Below are 13,900 nucleotides of genomic sequence, written 5' to 3' on the forward strand. Positions count from 1 at the left end.
ACCCACTCCACGTTTAGCCAGAGGCAGCCTTTCCTCGATGCCGGGACCACGGCATGCGGTCGTGTTGGGGATCCTGGAAGGCCTGGCCTGCTGTGTTCTGGGCTATAGGTGGGCGCAGCGCCTCTGTGCAGCTTGGCGGAGCCAGCTCCGGGGAATCCAGCCTTGGCACAGCTCCGGGAGGCTGCCCCCTCCAGATGGAGAGGTCAGGCTGGGACCACAGTATGCATGTGAGAGCGGCGGAGGGCCAGGCCCGCAGCCAGCCGCTCGCTCTGCAGCCCCGCTCCTGGCCTGGGCCGGCGCACCTTGTCAGCAAGAGCCGTGGGGGCCTTGGGAGGAGCTCAGGAGGACCCAGGCTGGGGCCGGCCAGAAAACCAGGGTGACAGCCACTGTCTTCTCTGGACAGAAGTCAAGGAGGCAACCTTCTTATTCACCACCAGGAAAAAGAAAGAGTGGGCGAGAGATGAGACCCAGAAGTTACACTCAGAATTTACTTTCATTTCTCCAAGAGTTATTTCTGTGTCTGATTCAGGTAGAAAGTCACCAGCCGTCTTGCTTTTCCTGAGCGTGCTGCAGCCCCAGCCAGTTCGCTCTGGGCTTCGTGCGTGTGTCAGAAACAAACGCGTTCTCCCAGAGCCGCTCAGGCCCGGGCAGCCGCACACGCCTTCCCTGCCGGGCCCTCTCCCCTGCGTTGGCTGCCTCTGCTCCTTCACCTTCCAACAGTTGGGATCTTGTCAGAGGGCCACTCCTGGGCTCTTGGCGGCTACGCCTACGGGAGGGCCCGCGCAGTGGGGGGCGGTAAAGCACCCTAGGCCTCAGATCCTCACCACCTGGGCGGCAACACACGGACTCCGCCTCCCCTCCCCGTCCATGGTCTGCCTCCTGATGTAGAGTCGGCCATAGGTGCCCCCCACCTGCCCTTTGGTGAGGCGCCCAGGGTTCACACAGACGCAGCCGAGGACGTCCTGGGAAAGGAGAGGAGGAGACTGGGTTTGGAAGGCCAAAACTAGGACTGCTGTGACGAAGTTGGAATTATCTAACACATGTCAAACTGTTTTATAAAATGGAAAGGAATGGAACAAGACACATCTTAAGTCAAATATGTGAACTTCTTACTGTAAAACTGAATTCCTTTGGAGTCTCTGAAACAGAATGGAGGTCACTAGGCAGATGGCCATCAGCTCCCAAACTTGGAGACACATGTGACCTGGCTGATTTCCAACGTGAAAAAGTTTACCACTTGCCAACCCAGAGCCAGTTCAATGTGAGGCTGACAAGAGGGGGATTGGTTGGGGGAGTCCCAAATCCCAGGGGTCCAATCCCAGGTGGGCGGGGCCTCCGTGGCAGAGATGAGACCCTGATGCAACCTTCAAGTTCTCAGGGCTGAGGCCACTTGGAGGTCAAGCCAGAATTCAGGGGTGGAGCAGGCAAGCGCATGTGTGAACTGGTCCCCAGGCCACCCCGGCAGGGCCCCCTGAGGGCAATTGTTTGAGGGCCATACTTCCTGCCTCTGGAGCTCCCAGGCTGGGCTGACTGAGCACCAAGCTCTGGGGGAGAGGGGAGCATGGGGATGTCATTTACTGAAGTGTTTTACTAACAGATTCTTTTTCTAGTCCTACCACCGTCCCTGTCAGCAGACCCATGAAGAGTGGGTGTGGTGGTCTAGAAGGGAAAGTCAGAGACTGCTTCTGGCCTGTCTGGGGAAAGCAGAGTCCAATCTTACCTTGACAAAGTATCTGAGCTCTGAGGGGACTATGAGGACATCTGGGGTGACGGGCAGCTGTGCATAGGCATAGAAACTCTCATAGTCAATGGCCATGTCTTCCTGGGGAGGGTACAGTGGGTAGTAGCTACAGAGATGGAGAGAAACAGTCAGAGCAGCTAATCCAGATTCAGGACCCCCTTCCCACATGGAGGCCTCTATGTCGCGGGTTCCCACGCCATCACTCTTTTCCTTGCCTCTGTGTTTGGGGGACAGAACACAGGCTTGTCATCACAGGGGGGAGCTCCCTGGTAGTGGCCTGGGGAAGGCTCTCATGATCAAATCTGCCAGAGCTGCATGAGCCCAAAGCAGTCTCCCCGCGGCCAGCCATGGGTCCAGGAAGCGAGCTCACCTCCTCTGCGTCAGGATGTGCTTGAGTATTCGGCTGAATCTGTCTGAAGTTCCAGAAGCACTGGGGAAGGCAGATAAGAAAGAAATGGAATGCAGAGCCTTGCTTTGCAGTTTCTGTTTCTCTTCGGGAGGACTCGAGGATTTGATAAACTACAGCGAGACTACATGGCCAAGGCAAGAGGGTCCCTCTGGGGAAGGTTAAAGACCCACCCACAAGTAGCTTGGTCCTTTCCCACACGACGAGAGGCAGGATGCTGGGTTAAGAAGGGAAAGAGCAGGAATCCCCTGTGATCAAAACCATGACAGCCAGCGCTGGGTTGTGCAAGAGCACGCAGCGTCTGCACCAGCGAGGGAGCGTGTAGCCGGGGTGACCCCCACAATTCAACTCTCCGCCAACAAGCACACGCCCATGTTCACACGACTGCAGAAGCTACGCGCACAGATCTGGCTGCAGCTGATTCTCTGCAGAGCCACACACTGCTCTGGTGGGGAACAGCTTCCAAAGTTCACAGGTCATCCTCCACCAACGGGGACGCCCACCCTTATTTAGGTCACAAATGTGGGAGGAGAAAAGCAGATAAACTTCTATCACCATAAATTAAATGCAGACAACAAGGTTCTTTGGGGTCTCAAACACCATAGAGACAAGTGCTAATAGAAACAAAGGCTCCAATGGCTCCCCTCCCATGGCCCCAGGGTGTGGTGGAGGGCCAGCTGTCCTGCCTGGGGGTGGAATGCGTGCCTCACCTGCTGATCTCCTCGGCCCCCATGTGGAAGAGCAGGTCCGTGGACGTCAAGCCAAAGACCAGGCCATTTATAGAGAGGCTGCAGGGGTCGGACACAAACTGCACTCGCTAAAGTGAGAAGGGGTTGAGATGCACATTTACACACCAAGCTCAAAACTTCTTATGAAAGTTGGGGGTGTCCAAGGGCTTAGGGAGCCCAAACCAGCGCACAGTAATTTATGAGCACAAGTGCCTGCGAACAATAGCTTAAGCCTGGCCGGGGTGGCTCAGTGGTTGAGCATCAACCTGTGAACCAGGAGGTCATGGTTTGGTTCCAGGTCAGAGCACAAACCTGGGCTGTAGGCTCAATCCCCAGTCAGGGGCATGCAGGAGGCAGCCAATTAATGATTCTCTTATCATTGATGTTTCTCTCTCTCTCTCCCTCTCCCTTCCTCTCTAAAATCAATAAGAATATATATATATATTTTTAAAAGAGTAGTAGCTTAAGGTTCAGGCCCTGTGCATGCCCCAAAAAGGCATCTTCACCTCCACTTCGGGTACAGAGCTGGTCACCTGCGGCACATTCAATTCTGGCTGCCTGCTGGTCAAGGAGGGGACCTGGTACCTTTTTGTCCTCATGAGGCAGATCGTAGTTGAAAGGCGGCTGTGGGTACACAGGCTCATGGTGCACATCTCTCAACGAGGGGACAAAGACGAGGTGGGAACCGGAGCTACTTCGTCATAAAATCATAAGAGGGAGAACAATGAGCGCAGGTTAGTGAGGACAACCGGACGACAGTAAAACATCAGGGCTGTACAGACCCTGCTTCCAGGGAAGAATTTCAGAACCGAACTCTCCTATGAAGAGAGGTGCCACTTCCCGTGGGACAATTTGTGCTCATTCACACATCCACCTTGACCTGGAGCAGTCACCCAAGATGCATTCTTTTGGCTCTCTGTGATGAGGAGAAGATGGGACTACAGTTTGGTAGAGAAGTTAGGATCTAGAAAATCCAGAAAGACAGGATTTGACCAAAGGATCGGAGCCTCAGAGCCAGAGCTGAAACCACGATGTGGCTTAAAGGCGTTAAGTCTCGGGACAGAGCTCTTGCCTGGGGAGCGACCCGGCACATTAATCAGACCTGGAGACCACAGCCTCCTACTGATCAAGCCCTGGGTCACAGAGCCGCATCCAGGACCAGGACGGAGAGGGCTGCAGAGCGACGGGGAAACCTGATTGGCTTCTCCCAGAGCCAGCCCCTCCCCTCTTCCCTGGGGAAGCGGTGCGTTCAGTTCTTATTTCTCAGCAGGCAGCCTTGTAAAAACAAAAGACATTTAACAGCAACAGTAAAAGCGTAGCTGACAGATGTTTCCTTTGATGGAGGCAGGAGGATCCCTAGGGTTACAACGCATAAGCGATATAAAAACCTTTAACTCTGGGAGCAATTGTTATCCTCCCCAGCCACACAAAGAGGAAAAAGCCCCATTTCCTTGGCTCCCTCAGCGGTGCGTGGCAGAGGGGCCTATTATAAACCAAGCAGGCGTAAAGCGGACTCGGGCTTATTTAAAGCCCACCAGGAACTCTCACTGCCATCTCCTTCTTACACTTAAAGGGTGGCCTTCCCAAATGCAGCTAATGGCCAAAGCTGCCTCGTACAGGATAAAGGTGCTGGTGACTGTTGTCACACTTGTCCCTTCAATGTCACCCTGCTCATGTGAACTGAGACTTCTGCAACAGAAAATCAGAATCTTGAGACCAAAGGAACTTTACATATTAGTTACAGTCCCCTTGACATTGAAAAATTCACTGTCATTATCCAAGACTACCCATTTGGTGCCGGAGTCTAGCAAGCAGGCCGGGGAACTGAATGGACAGCCTGTGCTCCAGGCCCCAGGGGCTGTCTTGATGGACACGAAGGTACAGCTGGGCTTTAAGAGGTGGGACTGCTGGTTCAGTGTAGGCGCTGGAAGAGCAACAGTTCAGGAGGAAACAGCTCTTGCTCATGGTTAGGGACTGGCTGCAGGGGGAGGGCTCGGAGAGAAAATTCCAGCTATGCTGAGGATTGCACAACCTCATGCCTCACGGTGGGAGGGCCCTCACACAGGCTCGGCTCCTGTGAGGGAGGAGGTGCTTTCTCACTGGTTCTGGTCTTTATTGATAAATCAGCTAATGCTCTGCATTTCCGACTGCTCAGGAATAAAAGGAAATTCCCCAAACGAGGACTGTTTATATACTGTTTGGGGGGAGGTGAGGCAGCCTCCCTACCCGCGGGCACACCCTGGCCGCAGATGAAGGTGCCTGGTGGTGCTGGGCGCTGCCCCAGGGTAACAAAGCCTGGTCTGTTCTTTGTTTGTACCGCTGCTGTCAATACCACATGGGCGAGGAACCCAAACAACCCAATCTCACACTGAAAGCACCCAGCCCCGGGCGCCGTGCCACACAGCCCTGCCTGTCCCCAAGGAGACCTCGGGCCGACAGCACAGGAACAGCAGCCCTGCTCCTGTTTGTCGGGGTTTATCTCCCGAGCTCTCCAGGTCTGATGAACTCTCAGGGCCACAGCAAACCTGGGAAGCAAAGTCATCTTCACGAGAGGAAGGCAGGAAGAGGCAGTTCCCGCCGCAGCCTGTCACTGCACCATTCAAGTCCCCCAACTCTGGGTCATTTAGGGGCTGTCCACGCCCCCGCCCCCGCCCCATCCACGAGGCCTACCATACGGGCCATGGTGCTGCCGGTACAGGAAGGCAGTTTTCAGGCTAATCGACTCTGTGATCAGTTCACTCGGTCAAGGGGTGGAAGAGTAAACATCTTGTTTGAAAATCTACCTTTGTTACAGACTTGTTTTTAAAAGCTTATCCTCAGGAATGCTGGTTTTTTATGAGCTCAGCTACAGGCAAGCAAATCCCCAGAGACAATCTATCACCTACACCAATCTCCCCCAAACCCAGCACCGGAGGAAAAGGGACAGGAAGTGACTGTTCCTGGAATAGCACCTTTTCTCTCAACTTAGAGCTGCACATTCTTCTCGTCACCCTGTGACCTGCCACAGCGCCTTCCCCGGGTCTATGGCAGGGATTCAAGATCCCCACCCTGAGTTTCTACCACGGCTGCTCTGGCCACCGGCGATACCCACAAAATGTGGGCAAGCAGTGACTCAGGGGAAGGACTCGGGCTCACCCCAACAATCACTCACACAATGAGAGGGCTAGGCCTCTCGGGATTTTGCTGTGTAAGTCATCACACACTTCCCAGGAACATCCTGGGAAGATTCCGTGGAACATGAGTGTATTCGAACAGGAGTGAGAAAAGGAAGGAAGTACAGAGCGAGCAAGGGAAGAGCAACATCAAGTGTGTTTATCTTTGTGGTTTACAAAGACGCCTCAATGCAGCGTCTGTGCACTTGAAGTTCAAGAGTTCTATCTGATCCCTAGTTCAAAAGATGAAAGGATAAGAACTACCCCTCCTTTTGAACAATTTCAGTTTTTAATGGGAAGGAGGCCCAGGAGAAGCCTAGGCAGCTTAAGGCAGCATTTTTAAATTCTGACCTTCGTGTCCCTTCAATAATCGTGCGTAGACACTGCTTGAAAACATCTTCAAATGGACTTGTCAGGAGACAGTTCTGCAAGAAAAGATTTAGAGGGTGGACATTTGGCGATGATTCATTTGTTTAACATTAGATGACCCCACGTACCAGCTGTTGAGCTAAGAGCTGAAGGGGGTGCAAAGGAGGACAGCTCTCTGTCCTCAAGGAGCGGGGTCCAGTGGGGACAGGAAAGGAGATCGGGAAATAATTAATCCTCTTGAATATAAGCTGAAACACTAAAAGGATGAGCATCTGGGTAGATGTCCGGGAAGGGCCAGTTGTGTTAGTGCATCAGGGACAGCAGGACTGGGCCACGGAGCTGAGGGAAGCGGTGTAAGGGACCTCCCTGCATCTGTGCCGACGCCCTCTGGCCTTGGTGTCAGGCGTCACAGAGGAACACCAGGACTCATGTATTTGTATTTCCCTCCCCAGCTTCCTAATGGCCTTGGATTCTGGTGAAACGAAGCCCTCACATTCCCTATCTTTATTTAAATTCCCACTACAATGTCGTTCTGACGACCTATAGGGATTAGATGCAGGGTAACGCCAAGAGATGAAAATAGCCCAGCCAGTGTGTCTCAGTGGTTGAGCCTCGAGTCAGGAACCAAGAGGTTGCGGTTCGATTCCTGGTCAGGACACATGCCCAACTCGATCCCCAATAGGGGGTGGGCAGGAGGCAGCCGATCTATGATGTTTCTCTCTCATCAATGTTTCTATCGCTCTCTCCCTTCTTCTCTGAAGTCAATAAAAATATATTTTAAAAAATAAAACAAAATAAAAAATAGCCTCGGGTGAGGACTAACAACAAAAACAATAAAAACATAAAGTAAAACAAAAAGAGATGACTAACACTGAGGGCACAATTGAATGCAAGTATCCACCACCCTCCCCTTCATCCCAGTCACTTACCTCAACCTGCTCATGCTTAGCATCCAGGAAAGGGCCAAACTACAGATGAGGGCGACGGAGAAACGAAAGAACCAAATCAGAACCACGTGCGTCCGTGAGCGCCTTCATAACCCCTCCTAGCAGTTCTTCTCCGTGCCCATCTGTCCTGTCAAGGCTGCGTGTAGAGCCTGGGACAGTTAGCAGATGGGGTGGGTGCCCCCAGCCAAGATCAGACAGAGGCCGTGAGCCCTGGAAGCAGGGAGGCCCCCATGGCCCCATAACCAGGGTACAGCCTCCTACCATACTGGGCTTTTTCCTAACCTTCTAAACCAGCGGTTCTCAACCTGTGGGTCGCGACCCCTTTGGGGGTCAAACGACTCTTTCACAGGGGTCGCCTAAGACCATCGGAAAACACATATATAATTACATATTGTTTTGTGATTAATCACTATGCTTTAATTATGTTCAATTTGTAACAATGAAATTGGGGGTCACCACAACATGGGAATTATATTAAAGGGTCGCGGCATTAGGAAGGTTGAGAACCACTGTTCTAAAACCTAGCAAGGGAAACCTACCACCTGCTAACAGCAGTGCTTTGCACTTAAAAAGAGGACAGTTCAGAGCTTGGAGTAATGACACAGAGGCCAGGATCCTGCACAGACAAGGAAGGATGGAAAGACCCTGGGCTTTTAGATTAAATTAAGGCCTGTGGACATGTACACCTCTCCAAAGCTGCAGATGAAGAACTAAAAAATATTTTTAAAAGAGAGGAGAGAAAAAAAAAAAAAGGGGAGGAGAATCCGAAACGCTTCCTAAGAATTTAGACCCGCGCTGGGTCTTTTTCTGAAGAACTGCGGGTCTTCCCACTGGTGCCTGTCTGAGCGAAGCTGTCCCGGGAGGGCCTCCTACCAGGATGCAGACATCCGGCCGGTCACGGTTGATGATGGTGATCAGGTCAAGCAGGGGGTCATACGTGATGCTGTCGGATGTGGTGTATGGTCCACAGGCCACCAGGACCATCTTTTGCTCAAAATCTAAGAGAGAAAGGATGGTAAGGAGTGGAGTAGAAGATCCTGGGACGGTGGGAGAAAGGACAAGTAGGGAGAAATGGCACTGGGTTCAATCAATCGAGTCTCCTTGTGTGTGCAACTCAGGAAACCCAAGAGGAGTAAGACCACATTCCAATCCTCACAGAATCCTCCACCAGCAGGTGCACAGGTGGGTATGCAAATAACTGGACCACATGACAGGCACGCTCCTAGCAGCGCACGGGAGTGGCGGGAGGAAAGCGGCAGCCAGGAGAGTACTGATCAAAGTGAGATGTGCTTATACTTCCCCCTAACTTTTCTTTTTAATCCTCACCCGAGGCTGTTTGTTTGGAGTTTTGTTTTAATTTATTTTTAGAGAGAGAGGAAGGGAGAAAGACAGAGAGAGAGAGACACTGATGTGAGAGAGAAACACTGATGTGAGAGAGAAACACTGATTGGTGGCCTCTCTTGCCCCAAATGGGGATCGAACCTGCAACCTTTTGGTGTATGGGAAGATGCTCCAACCAACTGAGCCACCTGGCAAGGGCTCCCCCTAATTTTTTTATTGTGGTAAAATACACATAACACAGTTTACCATCTTAACCATCTTAATATTTCAGTGGTATTAAATAAATAAATTCACAATGTTGCGCAACCATCACTACCACCCGTCTCCATAACTCTTCATCTTGTAAAACTGAAACTGTCCCTGAACAGGCTGGGGTGCAAGGCTGGGAATGAGCAGCTGTTGGGGGATGGGGTGCAGGGGTGCTGTGCTCTGGCCACTCCTGTGTTGCCCTTTTCCTCACAGCATCTGCTTTCCTTTGGAGAACCAGCTGCCTCCTCCATAAAGCAGTCTTGGGAGGGAGGGGCTGTAAATTAGGTGCACTGTCCTCCTCTGGCCACGGGACAGGCATGTGACCCAGTGCCAGCCCTTCTTACTCTCCTCCCAGGTTCTGGAATCTCAAGGTGAATGATCCAAGGAGAGAAAAAAGGCTGCAGCTGACCTATTCCAGCAGAGGTGACCGGATGAGACAGTGGGGAATTCCTGCTACCTGGACACCTAGAGTTGCTAGCTCCTATTCTGGTTCTAGCCTGGATTTCTAGCCACCTGTCCAGTCTGTGAGCTACCTGGACTTCCTCTAACAAATGCTCTTTTTCTTAAGGTGGTCTGAACCAGTTTCGGTAGCTTGCAACAAAACAACAAAATCCAAAGATCCCGGACTTCTTAACATGCAGCTGCAACAAATTACCACAATTAGTGACTTAAAACAACACGCATCTATTTCACAGTTCTAGAGGTCAGAAGTCCTAAAATCAAGGTGCTGGCAGGGCTGTGTTCCTTCTGGAGGTCTGAATCTGTTTCCTTGACTTTTTTCACTTCCAGGGCCACCCATATTCCTTGGCTCATGGCCCCTCCTCCATCCTCAAAGCCAGCAGCCTAACATTTCTAGCCTCAGAAGCTGAGCCTTCTGCCCTCCCTCTTAATGACCCGTTACTACACTGGGCCTCCCTGGATAATCCAGGTAACTCAGCTCAAGAGCCTTCACTTGTTCACATCTGTAAAGCCCCTTCTGCCGTAGAAATAACAAATTCACAGGTAACGATACCATGAACTGAGACAGAGAACTAAACGGGAAGAGTAAGTTTCATACAGAGCAGGCGGCAAAGTTAAATTTGGTTCTGCGGTGCCTGCAGGAGATGTAAACCCAGGGTAACTAGCAAGTGCCCGGAGGGCAAGACCCACATCTTCCTCTGTGTCCAGGAGTGCCTCGCTCCATACCCTGCTCACATCACTGACACCACACTCAGCTGCTTCCAAAGGCTTCCCTGGCACACAGCTCAGGCTCTGGGCATCTCAGCCTCCTTCCTTCCTCCTCCCCTCCCCTCCCCTCTCCTTCCCTCCCTCCCTCCCTCCCTCTCTCTTTTTCTTTCTTCTTTGCTAATCCTCATATAAGAATATTTTTCCATTGATTTTTAGGGAGAATAGAAGAGAGAGGGAAAGACAGAGAGAAACATCAATGTAAGAGAAAACACACCAATTGGTTGCCTCCTGCACGAGCCCTGAACAGGGCCCGGACCAGGGAGGAGCCTGCAACTGAGGTACATGCCCTTGATCAGAATTGAATCCAGGACCCTTTGGTCCGCAGGCAAACGCTCTATCCACTAAGCCAAACTGGTAGGGCAACCATGTTCATTTCTTTTCATTCTCTGAAGCTGACCTAACACCACCATGCTACTCATACTGCCATAAACACGTTTTCTGATAAAATGCACAGTATCATCAATTCCTAAATTTCATTCCTCATTCTATGTTGTCGCCAAGAACCACCTCATACACTATTAATGTGTATGGGTGGTGGCCATCTCACTGTGAATCCTTAATAGTCTTCTTTCCTTACAAAAATGTTTTAAGCCCTAGCCAGTTTGGCTCAGTGGATAGAGTGTCAGCCTGCGGACTAAAGGGTCCCGGGTTCGATTCCAGTCTAGGGCACATGCCTGGGTTGCGGGCTCGATCCCCAGTAGGGGCATGCAGGAGGCAGCTGATCAATGATTCTCTCTTACTGATGTTTCTATCTCTCTCTCCTTCTCTGAAATCAATAAAAAAATATTTTTAAAAAATGCTTTAAAATATTTTGAAGCAAAGTTTGTTAAAATTTAGTTTTGTCTTTTCCCATCTGGTTTAGTTACCAAACAACTCTAGGCTCTCTTAGAAATTCATCTAATTTTTTAAATGAACTTTTATTTTGGAATCACCTTAGACTTATAGCAAAGACAGCACAGAGTTGCTGTGTGTATGCTTTTCACCCAGTGGCCCTGATGGCGGCATCTTTCCTACGTTTGTCAAAAGGAAGGAATTAGCGCCGATATCACTGCTAACGGTTCCTGACTCGATGTGGATGTCACTAGTTTTCCAGTAACGTCCCTTTTCCAGGATCCAATCTAGGGGACCACATTACATTTAAAGAAATTCTTTTTTAAAAAGCTCCTAGTTTTCCCTTTTCAGAGCAACCTTCAAATACCTATTAACATTAGCATTGAACGACACGCCTCCGTGCTCAGAACCCAGGTGGCCAGACCCCTGCCTCCCACGGGGCCGCCATCGCTGCGGCTTCCTCCTCCATCCCTGCGGCACTGCACTCCTGGGCCCTGGCCCACCCCGTCAGTGCTGGCACAGCAGTGCTTGAACCCAAACTTACCTCCGTCCTCTTCAGTGGGCTGATAAAATGGAAGTGGGACGCCCTTAAAAACAGGAGAAACAAAACTGAGGTCATGCTCCAGGCATCGCCTTGGTAAGGAAAAGGGTGGGCACCGAACGGGGCATGTTTGCAGTTGTCTGGCTCCATGGGGCTAAAGGCTCACAGAGCTGATGTTATCTGCCGCTTTTCTATATTTGCTCAGAGCGACAAAGAAACCCAGAAAATGGGAGGTCACAGCAAACTCATAGGACACCCAGCAAAAAGTGGGAGCAAAGTGGGAGTGTCCTAAGGAAGGAGGGGAGAGCGGGGTGTCTGCTACTCTCCCTGCATCCTATGAAAATCTGCGGAAGATTATTGCCTAGAGCAGGGACCGGTAAACTGCGGCCTGGGCCAAATCTGGCTACCACCTATTTTGTAATAGGCACACAGGCACTCATGGGTTTACACGTTGTCTATGGCTGTGGTTATTAAATATTTACTCTCTGGCCCTTTACAGAAAGTTTACTACCCCTGGCCTAGAAGTAGGTTCCCACTCCAGAGAGAGAATTGAGAAGCAAGTAAATAGGCTCTTCAAAAGGACAAATTGCACATCCGTGCCTGTGGCGGACCTGGAGGGAGGGCGGGGGACCATGGTACCTCGTAGAGTTTAGTGGCAACAAGCTGTCTACCAGTGGTGTTGATCCCTTCCATAACTACAACCTGAAAGACAAGAAGCAAAATAGGGGAGATAAACGAGAGGTCAGGAATAAATTATTTTGATGTAATTAAAAGTATTGTCCAGCTACTCTCATTTTGTAATTGTAAACTTGGCAGTATTTTTGTAGAAACCAAATTAAGGGGGTTGTATTAGTAATAATAATTATGCTTTACACGATGACCTAACTTTTACAACAACCCTATGAGGTAAGAAGTATTCCTCTTTCACAGATGAAGCCACTCTGGCTAAGTAAAATGGCCACAATCACACACCTCACGGGGTGGAGCTGGGATCTGAACCTGGGCCTCGGATTCCAGAGCCAAGATCAGAGCACATGAGGGCAAATCGGAATCCCCTCACCGGTGTCCGCTGCTGGGCCTGTGCCCCAGGCACATCTCAGGGCAGCGGAGGCTGAAAGTCAGGAGCAGAGGCCAGCAATGAAAAGCTTATTCCTCCAGCCACAGCCCAGCACACAGACTGCAGAAGAAAGAGCATGCCGCGTCCCGTCTCACCTGCCCGGGAAACAGGGAGTATTCTTTGAGCTCAGATAAATCCACTGGAACTCGAGCACCACAGGAATGTTCTCGGTCTCCCTCCAGAATCACCGACTTGTTGTTCAGCTTCCCATTGCTATCACAGCCAATCTGGCCCAGCAGCGTGACAGGCTCCTGCGGAAGGAAGGTTGCAACAAAAGAACGATACAATCTTTGGGACAGAAGCTCATCTTCTGAAGTCAACAGGGTGAATAGCAAAGCAACACCCAAGTAACAACACACCTTATTTTGGCGGGTATCATTTTTCGCTAGTGATGAGCGTCATCACCGACTCTTCAGGGGTGTTAGAGCTCTTAAAGGGGTCCAGTCTGCCCACCTAATGCTTGAGACCCTCTAAGTGGCACCATTAAGCTTGAGCATCTCTATGAAGGGGAACTTGCCCCCACACCCCGAGAGCAGCCCACTGCATCTCCGCATAGCTATAGCTGTTAATAATAGCTCACATGTATTGAGCGTACTAAATACCAGGCACTGTTCTAAAGGCTTACGTGTATTAACTCATTTAGTCCTCACAACAGCTGCGAGGGGGATACTATTACTGCACCCATTTTACTGACGAGAAAACTGAGCAACAGAGACACTAGATTATTTAGTCACGGTTAAACAGTGAGTGAAGCCTGGCTTTGAAGCCTGGAAGTTTGGCTCTATTGCAGGGGTGGGGAACATCCGGCCCATGGGCTGTATGAGGCCCGCGAAATCATTTGGTCTGGCCCTGCCAAGGCATTAGGGGTGAGTTAATTAAATGCTTAACCAAGTATAACAGGTTAATTTTTTTTGGGGGGGGAGGGGGGGCGGTGTGTGTGTGCTAATTTTTCAGTTGATAATTTTGTGTGGCCTGTGAATGATGTTATAAGTACCCAAATGGCCCTTGGCAGAAAAAAGGTTCCCCACCCCTGCTCTACAGTCATATCCTTAACCACACACTATGCTTACTGCCTCTTAACCGGAAGTTCTTCGTTAAATTGAGCTGAAATTTCTCTTCCTGTGGCTTTTTCTGTCCTGTTCCCATTCCTTGGGGCAAACTGAGGAAGTCTAATCTTTTCCCACAAGATCATGCATCCTTGTCCCCCCTCCACTACTTCCTTCCAGTTCCTCCCAAACTTCCTCATATCAC

At 50.7% G+C, this 13,900-nt stretch overlaps 1 protein-coding gene across 3 annotated transcripts in view; it reads right to left on the bottom strand.

Moving 5' to 3' along the window:
• Positions 1-376: 376 nt before the first annotated feature.
• POLA2 (DNA polymerase alpha 2, accessory subunit) overlaps positions 377-13,900 on the bottom strand; it is a 29,047-nt gene continuing 15,523 nt past the window's right edge. The window contains exons 8-18 of one of the 3 annotated variants that reach the window (XM_036326692.1): positions 12,745-12,900; positions 12,172-12,234; positions 11,536-11,578; positions 8,217-8,341; positions 7,326-7,364; positions 6,379-6,452; positions 3,461-3,569; positions 2,858-2,964; positions 2,112-2,171; positions 1,721-1,847; positions 377-962 (exon numbers count right to left, since the gene is read on the bottom strand). In XM_036326692.1, coding sequence (XP_036182585.1) covers positions 813-962; positions 1,721-1,847; positions 2,112-2,171; positions 2,858-2,964; positions 3,461-3,569; positions 6,379-6,452; positions 7,326-7,364; positions 8,217-8,341; positions 11,536-11,578; positions 12,172-12,234; positions 12,745-12,900 — 1,053 coding nt within the window. In that variant the 3' untranslated portion in view covers positions 377-812. The remainder of the gene's footprint in view (positions 963-1,720; positions 1,848-2,111; positions 2,172-2,857; positions 2,965-3,460; positions 3,570-6,378; positions 6,453-7,325; positions 7,365-8,216; positions 8,342-11,535; positions 11,579-12,171; positions 12,235-12,744; positions 12,901-13,900) is intronic. The other 2 variants (XM_036326695.1, XM_036326693.1) reach the window with 2 other exon arrangements.

Source organism: Myotis myotis, unplaced genomic scaffold, assembly GCF_014108235.1.
Source record: "Myotis myotis isolate mMyoMyo1 unplaced genomic scaffold, mMyoMyo1.p scaffold_m19_p_10, whole genome shotgun sequence".
Taxonomy (NCBI): domain Eukaryota; kingdom Metazoa; phylum Chordata; class Mammalia; order Chiroptera; family Vespertilionidae; genus Myotis; species Myotis myotis.